General features: G+C 36.9%; 1 protein-coding gene across 1 annotated transcript; it reads left to right on the forward strand.

Annotated features, from left to right (window-relative positions):
* The first annotated feature begins 9252 nt into the window (after positions 1-9252).
* LOC105439118 lies at positions 9253-12107 on the forward strand. The gene is made up of 3 exons (XM_011667713.2): positions 9253-9552; positions 11448-11546; positions 12034-12107. Exons 1-3 carry the CDS (start codon positions 9270-9272, stop codon positions 12105-12107), a joined length of 456 nt encoding a protein of 151 aa, XP_011666015.1. The 5' UTR covers positions 9253-9269.
* Positions 12108-21670: the final 9563 nt, after the last annotated feature.

Consider the following 21670-nt stretch of genomic DNA (forward strand, 5'->3'; position numbering starts at 1 on the left):
CAAATCGGCCATTGATTTGTGTAGACCCCCCAAGTTCGATTCACAAGCATCAGTGAGTGTTATATTCAAAATTTCAAATTTGAACACTTTTATAAGACTTTGGACCCATTTCGAAAATCCCCCGATACTTTTACAATGACTTTTTGTTTGTATTATCTGTCAGATTTCCATAGCAGACGTTCATACCAACATAACAATGAGCGTCACACATTTATTAAAAGTAGGGTTCATATAAAAACGGCGCTCAAACTTTAACGGTTGAAAATACGTTCGAATTGTTTTGCAACTTCTCTACTTGCCAAGGATGATGTTCTGATTGCATTAAATGCATTAAAATAATGTTTGAAATTGATAATTTCTGCTAATGTGAATAGAGATAAAAAATTAAGGGAGAAAGAGAAAGAAAGAAAGAAAGGGAAAAGAGGGAGAGAGAAGGAAGAGAGAGAGAGAGAGAAAGAGATAGAGGTAAGAAAAAAGAACGAAAGGCAAAGAGAGGGAAAGAAAAACGAGAGAGAGAGAGTTGAGATAGAGAAAGAGGGAAAGAAATAGAAGGAAAGAAGGGGAAAGAAAGAGAAAGAGAGAGAAAGAGAAATAACTTGAGAAATACGTTTTCATAGCTTCTATAATTAATGTGACAAAATGACAAAATATCTTAGTCTATCCTCAAAGAAATCAACAAGCCACTCATATCTTGGCCTTAATATATTGTTCAGACCGATTAAGAAATTGCGAGGGGCCTTTATCCCCTGAAGATTGGTTTTTCAACACCAAGTCATAATTGCCATTAGAAGTTCTATGCCACTGGCAATGCCACGTCGGAAAAAAGGGGCACATGTTGTAAAAATCTACATTGGTTACCTTCAAATTCCTCATTGAAATTTCACATTAATTTTTCCAAATAATTTGATTTTAATCTTTTAAACTAGAATGTACATATACATAGCACAGTTCAAGGTACAGGATTCCATCATAAATGCGTTGATAAATGCTGTCCAGACTTTAAAGTCTTAACAGCATTTATCTCCTTACTGTACCCTGAACTCTATTCAGACTTGTCTCTGGAAACTGGCAGCTGGGCAGACGGAGAGAAACAAAGTGATTAGCGTAGCGTAAAATGGCGCCAAAAGACCTTGTTATCTACGGCATGGGGAATCCCCGGAATTATTGTGATTTGCAATGCCTATACAATGCCTATATTATAGGGCACCTCAAAGCAATCGTTCCAAAGCAGATATTCCTCCTGTGAATATAAAATACCGTGAACAATGACAGCGATGAAATAAGTCCCCGTGCTCATGAAATTTAGCTCAAACTTTAATCTTCTCATGTCGATGGCAATGTTATCATACTGATGGAGGTAATACAATCTTATGATTCAATGATTATGTGTGAGAAGAGGACGAATTGTCAATCACTGAAAAGCACAATCCTCTTATTTAAAAAATGGTCATTGATGTCAAATCAGAGCGATGAAAATTAAGAAAATGCGCGGATTGATTAAGACTACAGTAACTTCGCTGATTATGACAGCCTGTTCGGAGAAATATTCTTAAATTTAGACAGAGCAATGTCGCGTCATCCAGAATGTGGAATTCCCCATGACCCACGCACATCTGCTCCGATGAGCAAACACCACACAAAAGGGCATTGATCAATATTGTTTTTTAACAATAAAAAGATTCTACTCCATGCTTTGTTGTGTTCCATTGCACTGTTATCTGGAGTATTTATCAAGAACAAACAATATTCCCATTAGAAATAGAAACTGACGTCATTTTATACATAGTTCTGGTTTTGCTGGTCATGTTACATTATCAAGTGGCATGTTATATTACCTGCATAAATACATATTTATATCGACTCTGCTAGCAATTTTCAACACTTTTTCATGAGTAACTTTTATACCATCCTTTATATCATATATTAAATAGCGCTTGATTTTTTAAACAGAGGATATTCTTTTCCTTAAATGTGAGGGTACTACGTTTAATGATATCACTGTTGTGTATGACGATGTTATCTTTCCCTTCGTCATTCAACGAACATATCAAATTTGAGTTTTTCCTCAACGATTGCACAGTATAGTGTTGTCCTATAATTTTTAAAAGGTATTCAGATGGAAAAAATCCTGGCTAGAATTTTTTTTTATTTCTTTTTTGTTTACCCCATCCACTTAATAGGAAGCAATGGCGGGTTTCATGGATGAAAACATTCTAAATGACGGGCTATTGATAAAGATATCCTCAGAAATTAACGGCGTCACATCAGCACAGCTAAGCGTTTTTATGGGGTTCAATTCTACGCAGGGTAACAACGATCAAATTGTGAGTTTTCTTCAACTCAATCCTCAGTCGGCGTACGAGAGCTTATTTTATCAATTTGTAAACAAGCATGGCATTGATAGAACGAGCGCGCTGAAACTGCAGCTTATTTTCCGGGAGAATGACATGGGCCTTTGCGCTGAAATCTTTAGAGAAGGTATGTGAAGTCCTATCATTTCGGTAGGAAGGAATTCCTTAAATGCTGTGAGCGTCAAAATCGGCAGCCTAACATATAGCCGGATAATGTTGGAGCGCCTTGAGGACCTTGCAAAGTCGATACGTGCGCTATATAAGAATCCAATATTATTATCATTATTATTATTATAATTTAAAACACAACCTTATTCCTTGATTGCTTTTCCATTGCTTTCTAAATAATTAATTCATAGGTTTGATACAATGTTCAGATCTTCTACAGTCATATAAGACTTTCATCTTTCGATGTCAGTTTTTCGATAATACACAGGCCTTAAAAAGCGTGGATGTATGTCTAATATTTGAACTGGAAGGCAAAGCGATCAATAATCCTGTCATTTAGGACTATACTTAGAATCATATTGACACTTTAGTAATGTGATGTAAATCAAATCAAGGGAAAATAACTTTCCTGAAATTTGGAAGTAGAGATAGCTTGATAAGAGAATGCATGTTGAGAGGATAATCTCGGGAGAGACAATTAATAATTGTAAAAGTTTTTTAAATATCTAATTTCTCTAGAGTTAACGAGGATGAATATTGATTTCCCTGACCATGTTGATGCAGCTAGTTAACCTTCTGCCCACTGGATTTTCGTGGTTCTTGGATTACGTCTATTGGAATGAGAGAATTTTGTAGTCACCGAGTTAATGAACTTTGACACGACTGAAACTAAAAGATCCCCACATGTTATTCATCTTCTTTATACTTCCTTCTTTCATGTCTTCTAAAAAATATCATTATCATAAAAGTACGTGAATGTGCCAATTTAAAAGACTTTAAGCCTATGTCATTAATCTTTTTCTATATGATTAGCAAATAAACATTTCTTCTTAGTTATTTCACATTTCCTGTGTTTAGAAGGAAAGTTGAGATCTCTTTAGGCGATACTTTTAGGTTGCGAGAAAATATCTTGAGAGCACGAAATTATCACACAGTTTATTATTTATGTCATTAGTATTTTGAAGTTCATTTTTAGTTCAGTTCAATTTAAATATTTCATAATATACAAAGATATAATGATATATAATAAAATTTGTCTGAGAAATCCCATTAGAGGGCCAGTGGCCTGCAATAAAGACAGCGATTCCCCTTACAATCATAAATGGAAACAGCAAATATAAAATTCAAACAAAGCACAAAACGAAACGATAAGCATATTACATTTCAAACATTAAACAAGTTAAAATAAAGAAACAGAAGAAAAAAAAAATTATATATATTGCTAACGATTGTATAGAAAAATAGAAGTGTGAAGCTAAAAGATATATATAAGGGTTTGTTTAAACTTAGACTCAATGGCATTTTTGGCTAATATAATTTTAAAATAAGACTCAAGAGCATTCCATAGTTTAATATATTTATAAAATACAGAGTTACATTGTGTTAGATTTATGCGGCGATATGGCAAGAAAATATTAGGTTTATTTCATTTGTTAAATAAATGTTTAAACATGCTATTGCATAATATATTGTCTCAAACTGCAAGTAGTAAAACTTTGACGTGTTCGAACATTAAAAAGTCTAAATTTCAATTAAATATTATCAAAAGGTTTTAAGGTATTTAATTCCTTTAATTAATTATTAAATTTTAAACAGCGACTTGGTGTGGGCAAGATAGTGGGAATTAGTGCAAAGTCGAACAGGTACAATAATTGAGATATTGCAAGATAAAGGGGTTATATAACATAAATACATTTTTTGCAAGGTATAACTGAACGTAACCTACAAATTATACCGATATATATATAGTTATATGACGCGAAGGAAGTTTATGCTATGAACCTTTTCAATTCAAATATTGAATTGGATAATAAAAATATCCAAATATATTCAAATATTGTCCATTTTAATTGATGTTTTGATAATGTCAGGTATTTTGGCTGAACGAGATATTAATTAAGCTATAAAACAATGTTTCTTGACTAAAATCGACCAATTGGCTATTCTCGTTTGAAATTTATATATCACAACTACATATTCTGAGATTTTCATGGTGACCGTCGCAGCTGCCACTGTATGGCCGTAGGCGCTATTTGAAAATTATCGAAATATACCGGGAGCACCGGTAAATTTTGATATTCAATTTTTCTCGAAAGCAGAAGTCTCTTAGGGGCTAACTTTTTTTTAGTGCTTAAAACACATCCACAGGGGCATCTAAATATTTCAAAACTGTGAAGAATCTTTATCCAGCCATTTTTCCAAAATTTTCCAAAACTTTGTATTACCTTTAAATGTTGACCTCGAGACTAACAGCACACGGGGCCGACAGCTCTAAAGATCGACGGCACCGCGAAACAATGACATCGTCCGTGTAAAAAAACGTTTCATAGAAGTTATAACATGGTAAAGGTTCCGTGTTTGTTTATGACCTGATGATGTTAGGGGTAAAGTGCAATATTGATATTTTTTAAAATTTATATCTAAAATGTACCGATAACGCATTATTCTAGGAACCTGGAAGTAATTTCTGCACCAGGCATTGTATAGGGTTCGATGTAGGGCGCGTACGGGTCCCATATGTGATTGACAAGGCTTACTAATTCACCTAATGTTGATTTCTTTCAAGACTTTGTGATCATCTTCCCAGCTTACCATACTTTGAAATATAAGTTCTTTGCATACATTATTTGAACACTTTTTTAATGTGAAAAACAAATACTGCAATAAAGCCAAGTGAAAGCCATTATGGAAATAATACATGATTTTGACCTGCTTGATATGGCGTCATACCCACCTATCGGAAATGAATACATGAATGTCAAAAGATATGAAAATCAGAAGTAGGATTGATTTTTTTCTTTAATATCTCTGAAAGTCTTTCATCCTCTGTTGTTACGAGTGGCAGTTAGTTTTAATAAAATCTATTACTAAAAGAGGGCCCGGCTTCTGTAAACTGAATACCTCGCTTTTATTCGATACAAATTAATATAGTTAAAGAGATCAAATATTACATAAATTTTATTATGAAAGGAAATGTTAACTTAGACCTTTTTCAATGTTGGGAGTTCCTAAAATATAAAATAATTAAAAAGTTTATGCAAATTTCAAAAGAAAAGAAAAACGAAAACCAGAAGGAAATGCAAAATTTAGAAAAAGAAATAAACGATTTAAATAATAAGATTCCGAACAGGTTGGATGATGAATTAGTTAGTGAATTGCAGGATGATAAGAAAGAATTCGAAGTGTTACATGAAGGAGTTGTACGTGGTGCAATGTTGCGATCAAAAGTAAGATGGATTGCAGAAGGAGGGAGAAAAACTAAATATTTTACAACTTTAGAAAAAGAAATTATCAACAAAAATATATATTACGGCTCCAATCTGATAAAAGTATCATCTGTGAATCGAAGTATCATCTTTGAATCGAAGAAACTTATTGAAGAAGAAAGGACTTTTTATGCCAATTTATATTTATCTAAAGAAAATATGTTCTATAACAATGATGTACTATTGAATAACTTAGATATACCATGTGCAAATAACAATAAAAACAATGTTTTGGGGTCAATGATCTCAGAAAAGGAGTGTTATGATTCTATTAGTTCTTTTTCAAATGACAAGTCACTAGGTAGTGACGGGTTACCAATTGAATTTTACAAGACCTTTTGGAATGAAATCCAATCTTTATTATGTTCAGTTTTTAATGATTGCTCTGAAAGAAATATATTACCCCACTCAGAATGAGAATAAGTATTATTACGTTGTTACTGTAACGGCCCTCCATCTTAGAACGGGTCCTGGATGCTGGAGGGCTGGCCTGTCCCTTGCCTCTATCACCGTCATCTGACGAAGAGTTTGCCATCCTGACTAATGCGAGCGGTTTCTATATGGCTTGTAGTTTAGAGGCCCGGACGTGGCTCCGTTTTCCCAAAGTATATGGGGGTGGAGATGAGAGGTGTTTTGGATAGCTGGATGTGTATTCTCTATGAGAGGGTTATATTACGTTAGTCTATGGAGACTCAACTAATTACACGTTACGAAACGATGGATTGTTTAACTGTATACTTTAATAATACAAACATAAGTCAACATCTCCAACACGTTATCATAGTTAACACCGACACCGATTACCTTGATTAATCTCAACAAGTAGTAAAGGCAGGGATTGCCTTTTGTAGGAACTCTATTTCTCGTTTCCAATCCTTTTCCTTATTTTAGCTCAGTTGGAGCGGAGCGGAGAGTTCGCTATCTGACTACGACGAGAGCCAGCGTCGAAGTGAAGAAATCATCGTTAAAAACCGCTATTTATAGGCTCCGAGAGCTGCTTTACGCATGGTGCGTCCGTAATCGCGCTCTGAACTCTTACGCCCCAAAAGCTTACTACGCCCTCTACGTTTTCTGCAAGATAACTATCTGTAACGAGTAACGAGACTACAATGATAGTGGTCCAAAAATGCCACATTTGTTATGTTGCAATCGAGCAATGAAAATGTCATGGATCAAACGATTCTTAGATGAAGAAAATAACGGGAAATGGAAGTATCATTGAAGAAAAATATGTATTTATTTGAGATTATCTTTTGTGACAATGTGATTTGCAAATAAAACTTATCAACAAAAAAAAAAAAAAAACAAAAAAGCCAAATGCCTTCAAAGTGCATGGTTTAATGTTCTTATTCTTATTTAAGACATAGTCTAGTGCTCTATTAGGACCAAAAATTGCTAGGAAGGTAATTTTAGACCCCAAAATGTGTGAAATTTTGCCAATACGATCATACCAATTCAGCTCCACCTTATACAAAATACAGTGGTGTGCGGCTGGTGTGCGTATTATTACCAACACGAACAAGCCAATATCGGCATTGGCTGGAATAAATTGTTCAAGGCGTTATCTCGTTTTTTCAACGGCTGGTTCAAATTATTGAATATTTGTGGGGCACCACAAATATTGGAAATCGTTATTTTATGGATATTTCAGCCGTCTCTGAATCTATTATGATCAAACAAAGATTATTTTGCCACTTAAATTGTATGTTTTTTTCAAATATGACACACATTTTTTTAATTATCTCACACAAAATATTTTGTGTAGCGCCCTCTGCAAAAAAAACTCAACTAGATCGATCCCTTTAAGTCAGTCACAAATCATGGATTTAGACTTTTAGCCGATCTAGGAAGGTATTTACAATATATTTAGGTACGAAAATCTGAAAGGTAAGTTCTTTTCCAAAAGTCATGTGGATAGCAGGATCAAACATACAAGGGTAGCCTACTTTGAACCTTGAGAAGAAGTAATCATAATGACGTCAGACTAGGGCATTGCAATGGCAAGACTAACTCTGATTTGTAGCTGATTTTGACATCCTCCCCCCCCCCCCCTCTGACTTTAGTTCTTCCAAAATCGGGTCGTAGAATGATGGCATAGTGTGCAGTGGGCAGTACTTCTACACTTACCAAAATTCCCCCAAAAGCATTATGGAGAGAGAGAGAGAGAGATAGACAGACATACAAACAGAGCGAGGGGAGAGGAGGAGGGGCTGGGTCACATCGCCCTTATTAGCTACGCTGGTGGCGATTTGGAGCAAGAGCATACTCGACAAAGGGTGCATCAAGTTTAGATCGTTGTTTTGTCAATCATTTCCAATCCGATCTTTATTGATTGCTTGATCTATATGAATTCATTTATTTAGAAACATCCCCCGATTGTGCAATAGCCGCCCCATAGAATCATCTAGATTCCAGACCCTACCTAACAGGGGCGGCGATCCCGGGGTGATGGGGGACACGTACGTCCCCCCTCAATTTTGTTAGGGGGGGGGGGATTGTCCCCCCTCAAAATTAGAAAAAGTGCCAAAAAATGTATAGCAAATACTGACTAAAGATGGCAACACACTTTTAAGCTTTCGAGGGCCCAAGTGTGCAGCGTTTAGACAAATCAAAACGCAACAAATCTTCCCACTCGGTAGCTACGCTCCCTTGCATAATATCCTTCAAAATTTACAAGTAAATACCGAGACAATTGAAGTGTGAATAAAGTATATTGCTTGTCGTTATACTATAGTTTTTCAAAGGAATGTGATTTTTTAATACAACAAAACTTGTGAGGGGGTAGTCATTTCCGTCACCTTCACCCCTCTCATTCACTATGCTCCCTCACACTTGTGTACTGAATGGGGGGGCGGGGCGGGGGGGGGGGGTTGGGAGCAGTTCCCCCAAATGAAATTCAAACGTGGTTTATTTCTAATTCGATACCAGTGATTTACTAATGTTGTTGAAAGGTCATATAAGATTGCAGTTTTTTTTTCTGCCCCCCCCCCGTTTTTACTCATTATGCCACTGCTCCCTCGTCCCTTGCATTTCGCCCCCCCCCCGGTCATGAAAAGAAATCGCCGTCCCTGCTACCTAATATGACAGTGTTTCCTGTGAAATTACACCCTGCAGATGAATTAAGCATAATTCTAGGATTCAGTAGAGTTGAGGGCGGTTGCGCAACCACATGCTACACTAGACGATGATTAAAATGACCATGCCTTCGAGCTCTTGTTCAAAGCAGATTTCATAAATTATCACATTTCAAATTACAGTAACTGTAGCTGTAACATATTCTAGCAAATGATTTTCACAGCCCAGAAGGGTGTTAACTCAGTGTTATTATTAGTATATTAGTTAACGCTCTTCTTGTTCTAAACAAAAAGATATCTTAGAGTGAAATTGTATCTATTCATGCGTTTATTTAAATCATAACATTAGTCTATTATTACATTTTAAATATGTATATTTCTTTTCTAGCGTCAGTACTTGGCAACTCGTGATGGCAAAAATTTTGACTGACAAATTTGTGCTGGCATTGTCAAAACAGCTTGATCTAGCGAATGTCAGCCCGAGACAGCTTAGCGTATTTCTGGGATTCAGCAAAGCCGCGGGCACTAACGCAATGGTTGCGGGCAATCTCACCATGAATCCAGCTAGCTCATTCGACGACCTCTTTTCCAAGTATGTTATGAAACATGGACGGGGGAGTGTAAGTGCTCTGAATCTGAGAGGGATCTTTCTAGAAAATGAAATGAAGGACTGTGCTGATTTCGTCAAAGCAGGTTCGTAGATAATTTTTTTCAGTATGTTAATTTACAACGGAAGCAACCAAGTGATGATAAAATTTACTGAGCTCAAAAACAAAGCTAATCGTGTACTTCATATAATCAATTGTCAACAAACTGGTCAAGATGTGGCAGAATTCTTGAAAAAAATAACGAATCAACATTCAGCCTTAAATAATGATATCATTAACTGCTTAATAAGATATTTTCCTCTTTATTTTGTTTTTCTTCAATTATTATTTGGAGGCTATGACGTAAAAACACTGTAAATTAATACGGAAAAGGGAAACAAGACAAATTTGAAGAAATATTTTCCCGAACAAAACGAGTACAGGGAGTTATTATCCTTTATACTTTTTTGTCAAGATTGAATAGATTGCATGATTTGAAAATGCATATAATTTAAAGATGAATAAATTCTCAAAATGGGAGAATTTATGATCAAACTTTTGACTTGCAGACAAACGTTCAAATGAAATTATGAGCAATTATTTGCCGATCAAAAGTTTGAAATTGTTGTCAAAGTATGTTCAGCTGCTTTTGGAGAAATGATGCTAAAGGGTGAAAAACAGCAGTAGAAGAAACACAAAACCGATCGATGTTAATTTTCTTCAAAATTTAAATTCATTTGATAGCATGATTATTTTAATTTGAGTAGAATGACATTCAGTGGCGTAGCTTGGGCTCAGTCATCAGGGGGCCACCAGTCTTCAGTCTTTAATCTGCTTCTAGTTAGCTCCTCTTTTCTCGTGCCTTTATTATTAAATTTGTCTTGTTTCATTGTTTATTTTTGTACTGTACTTGTATTAGATTGCAAATAACATTGCAATTTTATTGTATTATATTTTCCATGGGAAATAAAATCATTTGAATCTCATTTGAACTAGATCATCTTTTGTCTACCTTTTCTTTAGTCACTGTAACCTTTTAGGGGTTAACACGTTTACTGTCACCCCCATCCAAAATTCATTTAAGAAAATGTGTATCTATCCTTCGTAAACAGAGACGTACTGGCACATTTTCGAGTGAGGGCCGTGCCGAAGTCATACAATCAGGATTCCAAATATTGCTCGCTCACTTCGCTCGCGGGCAAACAATGATACTTTTATTATGGCAAAGATGTTTTGTTTACACACCAGATAAAATGTAATATTATATATTCAGTTATCTTGTTGCAAGGAATCATCCTGGTTCATACATTTTGGGAAAAGTAAAGCGAATGAGGGGGAGAGGGGACTCTTTGTTGTGGCATAAATGATATATATGAGGTTATATTTTGGCACCATACTGCCTGAATCATGACGATATTAAGGCAGTGAGGTGTCCAAAATTGTCTCTTTCCCCCGAATCGATTTATCTTTCCTGCTCTACGATACATCAAGAACGCATGCCGGATCACCCCAACGCATTTTTCGATAATCATGTAATGCACCTCTTACAATAGATTTCAATTAAGACTTATTATTTTTTCCCCAACGTTCACGTAATTGATACAATAATTTCTTGAAGAGCAATTTTTAGAAACCTCTCTCCCCTCGCTATCACTTGTTTTGCTATTAAATTGGGGGACACGTGTCCCTGTGCCCCATTGTAGCAACACCACTGATGACAGAACAGTTTTAACAATTATTATTTCATTTTGTTTAATAATTAACAAATCTTAAAACTGTATGTCATCAAACTCAAAGTGGGTAAACAATATTAAAACAATTATGTACCCTAAGATAATTGGAGGAAAGAGAAAAAGAAAGAGAGAGAGAGAGAGAGAGAGAGAGAGAGGGGGTGAAAGCGAATTGCGAAAGACAAATATTATAGTTCGAGGGAGAGAGACGGGAGAGAAAACAATCAGTATTTTGTTCTTAAACTATTACAATTTTTTTTTTTGTCTCCAGAATTAGAGAAGTTTAATATTCCTGTCCCGTCAGACGAAGACACACTCATGGAAAGGGACAAACCTGTATCCCTCCCGAACCTTCCTTCCGGCACACCAGGTAATCGTACAACTTTTTATTTCTCTCACAAGCTTTATGAGATAACCACAAATTTTCACTATCACAAAAAAGGCGATATGCCACTATCATGCAGCCGAGCACAGCAGCAGGGAGTACCTAGGCTACGCACCACCTATTACACAATGTGGTGACACTATGGGCTATGAGGAAACAACATGCACTTTCAGGGAATGTAACAGCTAATTTGTCTTATCATCAATAGTTTCGAAAAGCTGAATTCTTGAGGGAAAATGTTTTGTGTTTATAAGTACAGATCAAATGGGAAGGGACCTCGCAAGATATGTCACGGAGTTGCCAATTAGGTTTCGATTGATCGCAACTTCAAAAGTACATAACTTTTTTTTTAAAATCGGAATTTGCTCAAACTTGTTTTTCTTCTATAAAAAAAACAACTTAATACCATGGTGAACTTCTCCTTTAGTTTACCTATTCTCTAAATTTTCTTTACATTATTTGTGGATTGTAGGTGAGGGAACAGAGGCCGCTGGTGTGGCTCAGACTGATCCAGCTGACCATCTTTATGAGGAAATAGAAACATGAACGTCCATACAGACCATACTTCTTTTATACGATTACTTTTTGTTAAAATAGTGTAGATAACTTCATTAGTTTCACTTTCCAAATCTAATGATTGATAAAAATACAAAGCTTTCAGGACTTTTGAACAGTACTTTATCACCATAATAATGCACTGAACTGTGTAAAAGATCTGTTGATATTTGTGGATCATTAGGTACCAACTCCAAAGTGCCTTATTATGACCTTGGTCCTCACTTAAGTTTTGTGAGAGCAACCAACAATGATGGCTCCTTTTCTCCATTACATGATTTCATGGATCACATCTGTATTTATTCTGTCAGGATCTGTACGGCTTTATATACCAAAATCAATTCATGATCAACTATTAATATTTTCAGGTGATTTGAAATCATCACAGTTATAAACCTGTGAAATTTAAAAGTTAGCAGTGTCCTCATATTCAAATTATGCAAGGAAACCCGTTTACCTGCTAGACTTCACTGTCAGACACTATTGAGTGACTGACTGGCTTTTTTTTCTTCTTTGGTAATAACATACATGAAAAGAGTTGTAAAGAGTACATGAGCATTTGTCTACATCAATAACCCACTTCTTGTGATGGCCAAGATTAAACTGATTGAATCTTTGCGCAGCATAAAACGTATGACCATTCAGTACAATTGTCTGAAAATCAAGACTATTACTTTTGGGCTCTATAGCCCTAAACTCGATTTGACAACTAATAGTCGTTATTTTCCCACTTGAAGACATTTTCAAGCCCCACCTTTTTAGGGAAGTTATAAATTAGTATTATCTTTCAAATGCAGTTTGAATTTAACTTTTTCATTTTTTGCGCCTGCAAATGGGACATAGTACCTTTAATGGACAAGCTAATCAAAATGTATTTTTAAAAATGAAATAGATTAAAGTAAAGAAGTGTAACAAGCAAAATAGTACAGGCAAAGATTTTCAAACATCCAACAATTTTTTTTTCAGCAGGCTGTATTAAAAAAACGGAATGCTAAAAGGGAATGGGGCTAATGCAGACCCTTATTGTAATGTTGTGTTGTTGTTGCTATGATCATAGGCTCCAAATTCCGTACATTTTATCGGTTTAGGGTACATGTCTGCCCAAATGTAAAAGCTTTGGAGCCGGAGTACATTCTTTTTGTCATTGCTAAACCAGTCTTTACCCATGTCATTCAGACGTAGTTCACTTTAATGTGCTTTACAGTGTAAAAAACAAAAAAACATGTAGTCATCTGTAGAAATTAAATTTGAGAATTTACATAATTTGCATGGTGTCGTTGCATATTTCTTGTTTTACCTTGTTAAGTACACATTGAAATTTACATTCTTCATCTTCTCCACCTTCTCCTTCTTTCTTCATCATCATCTTCTTCTTCTTTGTCTTCTTTTCTATTTGTTTTCTTCTTCTTCTTCTTCTTCTTCTTCATCTTCTTCTTCTTCTTCTTCTTCTTCTTCTTCTTCTGTGTGTGTGTGTGTGTGTGGGGGGGGAGTTATTGGGGATATTACAAATGTAAAGATAAACAAATAAGCATAAACTTTTGTCAGAGCAAGGATCACAACACTTATCAGGAAACACAAAGACTTTCAAAATAATTTCATCCGTCCAAACTCAGACAACAATAGCATATGAATGCCGTCTGTTCTTTGTCCGGCTAACCCAAACGCAAAAGAATGGATCGTTCGTTTAATTTTCAAAGCTCCCTGTTTACAATGAGCTGCCTAACAGATTTACTATCTTTCCGGATTGCACAATATTTTTCATCGTCCCTGCTATAAAGGGATCATAGGCCTATATGCAAGTTTTTATTGTGTTGCATTCCAAATTCATTGTGGTCTCTCCATCTCTCTCTTTTTTTCCTCTTTCTCTCTCTCTCCCCCTCTCTCTCTCTCTCCCTCTCTCTCCTCCCCCCTCTCTCTCTCTCTCTCATCTTTCTTCCTTTCTCTATATGTTTCCCAAGTTCTCTGCTTCGTCTTCCTCATACATGTATCATGTATAAATCTGTATGTGTGTGTGCGTGTTTTTTTTTTAGGGGGATGGTAGTGCGTTTTGTTTGGGTTTGGTAGTAAGGCAGTGGCGTAATGAGCAAAAACGTTTATTTATTTTTTATTTTTTTATTTTTTTTGGGGGGAGACAAAAACTCCTCATCACCCTTACTCTTACATGCAGGCCCTGCTGAACGTTTTTCAAAGTGGGGTCTAGGGGCAAAGCCACGGCGGGGGTCAAGGGACGGAGCCCCCGAAGCTCAAGGGGTATGGGCATCAGTGGCGGATCCAGAAATTTCTTCCCGGGGGGGGGGGGGTGGCACAAAATGGCAGGGGTGAAATATATGTACAACGATGAAGCGACAGAGCGAGGCTTTTAGCGGCGAGGGATCGGAGCGACCAAGCGGGGGTGGGTCTTGGAGGGGGTTCTGACCGCCTCCCCGAGTAGGAAGCATTTGCAATTTTAGAACCACATTAGACACATTTTCAGGCACTTCCTGGAATAATAATTATGACGTAAAATTGCTTTCTCCTACCCCCTCCAAGAGAAGGGATCTTTTGCAATTTGAGAACCACATTTGGCGCATTAATGTCCACCGGCACTTTCTGGGGGAAAACGAGGCCTTCTGATTGGTTAGAAGTTAGAGAAAGTGATCTGTAACATCGTGCTTCGTTACTGCATAATGCACAAAGACGGTGGTCCGGTACTTCACCAATAGTACTTGCAAAAAATATATCGTGTGTATAAACTGTGTTGTTATCAGGGGCGTCGCTAGACCTTTTTCAGTGGGGAAGGGGGGGGGGGGTGTAGACTGTTGAGGCTACCGATTACCGACAAAACTAGCCACCAATCATGATTACCGACAAATATATTAATGCCAATATCCCAATGTACATAAATTTAACCCTAAACCCCGGAGCCAGGAACTAAGTTTTTTCAGTTTTCCCCCTCCCGCGCGAAGCGCGGAAGCTTTGACACTTCATTAAATTATTAGAGAAAGAAGACGATCCGTTGTACCGTTTTCGACTCTTAATTCTTGTTTCGCCCCTCCCGCGCGAAACGCAGAAGCTATGACATTTCATTCAATTATTACTCTTAATCCTTGTCTGGATCCATTTTCGCCCAAATCAGCGCGAGGCGCGGAAGCTTTCACGTTTCATTTAATTATTCATATTGCTCCGGTTGTCTCATTTTCGCCAGCACAAACGTAGCTAGTTCGCCGTCTATAGAACGTATATAGCAGACGGCAATCGGCGGATCAGACGACACTTGATAGTGATTTTGTATGTGAGATTGCTTTGCTAAATATAATATACAAGAACCTTTTCCATATCTTTAAATTATCATTGATATCTAATAATTAAACAGTTAGTAAAATAAACCTACCAAACTACATAAAACAATGAAATACTTGACTGAAAGTAGGGGAGTTTGATGTGGTGCACAATTGCACCCCTCTGTTAATAATCGAATAGTCATGGTGTGTCATGAATATTTATGTTTTTGCTTACCTTGGCAAAATGTTTGCCTATACTAAATGGAAAAATTACGGTGGGGGGTTGGCTGAAGTGGACATAATGAACCAAGCAGAACTGATCTATGATAATTCATGCTCCTTATCCTTCGTGTGCTTGACCTGTAATCTTACAATTGCGTGGTAAATTGCGTCCAAAGTTCGACTTGTTACACATGCGTTATATATGCAATGGCGGGGTTACAAAAACGCTCAAAATCGGCAAGGCGACTGCACGGTCACCGTACGATTTACGTGCGGAGTCTGCGGAGACTGTACGGCTACTGCACTGAAATTGCACGATTTCCGTACAATCTCCGAGCAGCCTTTGTACGGATTGCCCCAGCCTGCCACACAGAATACAGGAAAATGTAAACATAATGTCCATAATGTAAACACAAACATCGTAGCCCGTAGCCTCTTACGATTCCCCCCAAATCGCACGAAAAATCGTAGACTAATTTAACATAGGGCACCCGGGTCAAATGTAATCCAGGCATAATGCCTAAGTCACATTTGCTCTAGGGCTAGGATACAGCGACCGTAGGCCCCCGAAACTGAGAGATACCTGCGGCGACCGCAGAGGATCTTCGTTGGCCTCAGTGTCACTTTAGGGCGTTTCCCTATCTTTACAGGCCGTACGGGTCGCCGTGGGATTATAACCGGGAGTTATAACCTTTTTCAGTTGTATGTTTACCGTAGGAATTAGATAATAAGACACACCGTAGCCATGCCGTAGAACGGTTCCACGGCGACCATACGTCGGGCGTACGGTGGCATTGCGGCTACCTTTCGTCTGCCTTGGTATTTGTCAAAAACTGTACGGCCGCCGCAGGGACGCTCTAAGGCGACCGTGCGTCATCACGTCAATGGCCGTACGGCAGGCGCAGGTTTTCTGTCTCTTCAAATTCAAAATACGCCGTGCGTCTACCCTAACATATGCGACTGCAGCATGCTACCGTATGTAACCGTGGGAATGTTGCGGTTGCCCTATAAATGCTATAGAGTACCGAAGCTGTGACGTCATATAAATCTATTTTTAGAATTTCTCAATTTTTTCTTCATATTCCGAAAAAGCATCAAAAATAATGTCCAAATGTCGAAAACCAATTGAATATGTTAAGTATAGGCTGAGATATGACCATCTGAATGAATATATTTCCTATAGGAACTCAGTGTTATATGCTCTGGCTCCTAACGGTTAGGAGCCAGAGCATAAAACACTGAGTTCCCATAGGCAAACTTTTTATTCAGATGGCCATATCTCAGCCAATACTTAACATATTCAATTGGTTTTCGACATTTGGACATTATTTTTGATGCTCTTTCGGAAAATGAAGAAAAAATTGAGAAATTCTAAAAATAGATTTTTTGATGACGTCACACTTCACCACTCTATTGGCCGTAGATATTTAGACCCCACGGCCGCCGTGGCTAGGCATTAGGGATATCGTTTGGGTTATAATAATGATGCAAACCCATCTTTTATCAACCCATCGTTGGCTCATGGACCTACTACAAATGGACACTGATCCATTCTATAATACATTCATGCACCTGACTCTGTCAAAAGTATCATAATGACATTCCAAACATGCTTCAAAGCTTTGATCTCATCACGACCGCTGCCAGTCAGCCATACAAAAAATACGAACTGTACCTTGAAGAATCTACAAAATGCCTGCGCAAAAGAAACTGAATCGCTTAAAATCACGGAAATGCATGTGCAGTTGTGGCGTACATATGAATATTGACGTATATGAAGTTTTCAATAGGAAATTAGAAGTAGTTTACAAGAGAACCTGTAAATTTTGCTGTAACAAAATGATTTTAACTTCATATTAAAACTTATCCTATCCATTTCCAAGCAATAGAAGGTAATAGGTTAGTAAATAATATCTATTTTTTAAAGTTTGGCAAGTTCAGATGTATGTCCACCAGTGTCCAATTCTTTAATAATCAATCTAATATCACACAAATTGTCATAATTTGGGGTTCACTGCTCCTCTTACTGGTCTTAAATCACGATACTTTTCCTGAAACTACACTCTGGGCCCTGGCCCAGCGAAAAGAATCTGAAGAAATGTAAAAGTTCTTTTGTCTGTGATGATGCGTGTTTACATAATGAACATTGTCGCGTCAAATGAATGTCCTCATCAACATACACATTAGGGACTTTTAGATTTGCGTGGACTAATAAGTATGAATTCCATTCAAGGCAGTGCATTAAAAGGACGTCGACCGTAGCAATCCACATTGTCTTAAGTTCGTGCGAATCTAAAAGTCCCTGATATCAGGTGGCGGTGGTCATGATGTGATCAAAGAAAGACTCTCATTATTAGTCCGTCTGTAGCAGAGGCTATGGTTGGCTCACTCGGTAAGGTCTGGGTAAGATAACCGGGCAGATAATCCAAGATAAGATGAGTAGTGGGGTCGAATCCCAGTTATCATTTCTTCCCATTTGTTTGCCTTTAGAAAAGTGAGGCAAAGCAACAACAACAAAAATTGATTGTGACCTCCTTGCAAGCCGCTTTGATTAATTAATATGATGGCTTCTGTAATTTTTATAATCGTACAAGCTGATTTTGAGGTAAGTTGAACAAAAGAGCATTTCCAAAATTAAGACGGGGTGAAATGGGTATTTTTGCAAGCTTTTTCAGTCTTTTTAAAATAATAATAATAATAATAATGGTGGCTTCTTATATAGCGCACATGTCCGTCACGTTGTGACGCTCCTGGCGCTGCCCCGATTATTACCCTGGCTTTAGCAAGGCAGCCACTGCGGCGCTCTAGCATTTCAAGGAATTAATTCCTGCCAGGTACCCATTTACATCACCTGGGTTGAATGTGGCAAATGTAGATCAATGTCTTGCAAAAGTATCATAGAAAAAAAATGTCCTTTGAAAAGGATGGCTATTCAAATGCCCTCATAATTCGAAATATGACAAGTAATAGGTATACGTTGTTGGATCAGACTCATGCCACGTTTAGTGTAATCCCATATACACATTTGTATAAACACAGTGCATGACTGTGACTTACAGCCTGAACGAGTCAATTTCTTATAATTTTAATGATTCCAAATCCCATGGTATTTTATGTGCTACATGTCTAATCTTTTCGAACTGCTTCCACAATTTTTTTTCGCAATGCAAAAGCCTGACCAGGACTCAACCTTACCTTAATTATCATCATTTAAGCACGGCAGGTTTGTATTTGGTATTGCTGTATAGGTTTAAAGGTAAAGACCAGTAATGGTCATGCGATTGCATTGTGAAAGAAACGTTGTGGAATCGATCAGAAAAGGTTGATCATCTAGCATATAAGTATTGGTGTGTACTGCAAGGTTCTGGAATCATCAAAATGATAAGAAATTTGGCCCATTCTTCGTAAAGTTACAAGCACTATACACATAAATATGTATATGGGACTACCCTATATCTCTCACACACCAATAGATATACTAATTTACCAAATATATCAATTAGTAGGCGGTTTCCCGGCAAAATTTGTATCATCATGTATTAATCAAAACATATTCTTTCACATGATTGGTAATAAGAGCTTCCATTTCATTTTTAGAAATTGGGGCGTTTCCAATACTGGTCTTTACCTTTAACAGCTATTTCATACGCAACAGACTAGCCTAATAAGGGAACAATGAGCTGAATCCCCGTTGATATTGGGGTACCGTGGAACGAAAAATATTTCACCAGGATAAAAGATGACGTAAAATGTGACATAGAAATAACATTGAATATGATTGGAATGTAGGGCGTTGAATACATAACCTACTTTTAAAAGTTAATTAGACTGGCTTGCATTGATAATGTTTTTCAACATGCAAGTAGGTAGTTTCCGGCAACTAGAAGAGCGCTTACCCTAGTCAAAATAAAAAAGTGTAGAACTATTTGCGGGAAAAAAACCCACAGAAAATATATTTAAAAAAACAACTCTGAATACATATTTTTTCATCTATCTTCTATTCCAGATCATAGCCTATTAAATGTATATACATGTATTTTAAAACATACTTTCCGTTCTTTAGAAGAAGAAAACAGTCTTGTTTTGTAATAAATTCTATAAAATATAGGGAAATATAGAGAAAATAGCCAACAAAATATGTTCGCACGTTTAAAACGACTAGGGAATTAACGTACGGACAACGCATTCCATACAGATGAGAATATGCTATATGTACCGAACAGATGTATACCGTCCATCGTCCGAATCTTTAATTTAGCAATGGCTCACCCCCTCGTCCTCCTCCTCCTCCTCGTCCTCCTACCACTTCAACTGCTGCTACTGTTACTACTTATAGTACTACTATCACTACTACCACTACTATCAGTGTTACTACTACTACTACTACAACTGCTACTTCTACTACTACTACTACTACTACTACTACTACTACTATTACTACTACTACTAATACTGCTACAACAACAACAACAACAAAAACAACAACTACTGCTACTACTGCTGCTGCTACTACTACTACTACTACTACTAATTCAGATTCTGCTTCCTGTATTTTTTTCTTTTATACAAAATATTCTTGAACCAAACAAATTTATAACACGCTTATGACCACCAAAAACATAAATTGAATGATGAAATATTAGCTGGAACTTAGAGCAACTGGGGCATGTCCGAGTGAAGGTTGAAGCCTTTGTGTTTCGCCATGTTCCCTATAATACAGTCAATATTCAACAGGATGCATTGCTGTTTATAAGGCAATGAATAGTATGATATCGGTTTATTGTATTCGTATGGAGCTCGCTGTATAGTTGTCGAGCTCTCCAATATACTTTGTTCTTCTCGTGCAGGGTGTAGAGAAGGTAAATATGGCTCGGTGTAAAAATGTCAGTGGAAAAAATGTCAGAGGTAAAAATGTCAAAGGAAAAAATGTCAGAGGTAAAAATGTCAGAGGTAAAAATGTCAGAGTTTAAAATGTCAGAGGTAAAAATGTCAGAGGAAAAAATGTCAGAGGTAAAAATGTCACAAGAAAAAATGTCAGAGGTAAAAATGTCAGAGTTTAAAATGTCAGAGGTAAAAATGTCAGAGGTAAAATGTCAGAGGTAAAAATGTCAGAGGTAAAAATGTCAGAGGAAAAAATGTTAGAGGTAAAAATGTCAGAGGTAAAAATGTCAGAGGTAAAAATGTCAGAGGTAAAAATGTCAGAGGTAAAAATGTCAGAGGAAAAAATGTCAGAGGTAAAAATGTCAGAGGAAAAAATGTCAGAGGTAAAAATGTTAGAGGTATAAAATAAAAACAAAAGCATGTGACAAGTTTGTTATGTTTACACCCGGGTTATATATCAGGCTTATCGAAAAAGAACAGCGAGGGATATTCTGCAGTCGTTATTTCACCGCTGTCTTATTGTATTGTATTAGTTAAGTCTTATTTTGAGCGTATACCAAGGTTGTAGTCTTTGTAGAGGAATCTTGTACTTTGAAGAATGCTATCAGTTGTCTGATGACCGCTGGCAATGCGTGAAAGTCGGAGTACACCATCCATGTCCCATTAGTCTGCCTTATTCAATATTTATATACCGGTATATTATGTTTTTGTATAAGCAAATGGTACTGGTACACTGAGCAAACTTCTGGGGAAAAAGATTTCTAAAATCGAGAAGTTTGACCATGTTTTATAGGCTGAGTTGTCGCTCCATGGTGTAATCATTAAAAAAAAAACAAGGTTATTTAATAAAAGGATCATGCGACAAATAATCAGATATCTATGAACCTTTCCCCTCCTACTTCTCCTTCATATTTGAAGATTGTTGGACATTTTAACTGCGTGGCAATGTCTACTATTATATGTAATTTCCAATAAATGCATATTTCCGACAATTCCACTTTCTTGAGGGCTTGGTATTTTGATACTCTGAAACAAGCAGAAAGCCATGTTATCAATGCTAACCGCACCATCACATTCCCGAAGTGCGCGCGTTGCAATAAAATATTGTCGATTACTATTGCGGTATTACGGAAGCGTTAAAGTGCCATTTTACTTGACGACATGACGAGATATTCTATCTTGTCAAGTTGA

Source organism: Strongylocentrotus purpuratus, unplaced genomic scaffold (assembly GCF_000002235.5).
Source record: "Strongylocentrotus purpuratus isolate Spur 01 unplaced genomic scaffold, Spur_5.0 spur5_scaffold_9, whole genome shotgun sequence".
Taxonomy (NCBI): domain Eukaryota; kingdom Metazoa; phylum Echinodermata; class Echinoidea; order Camarodonta; family Strongylocentrotidae; genus Strongylocentrotus; species Strongylocentrotus purpuratus.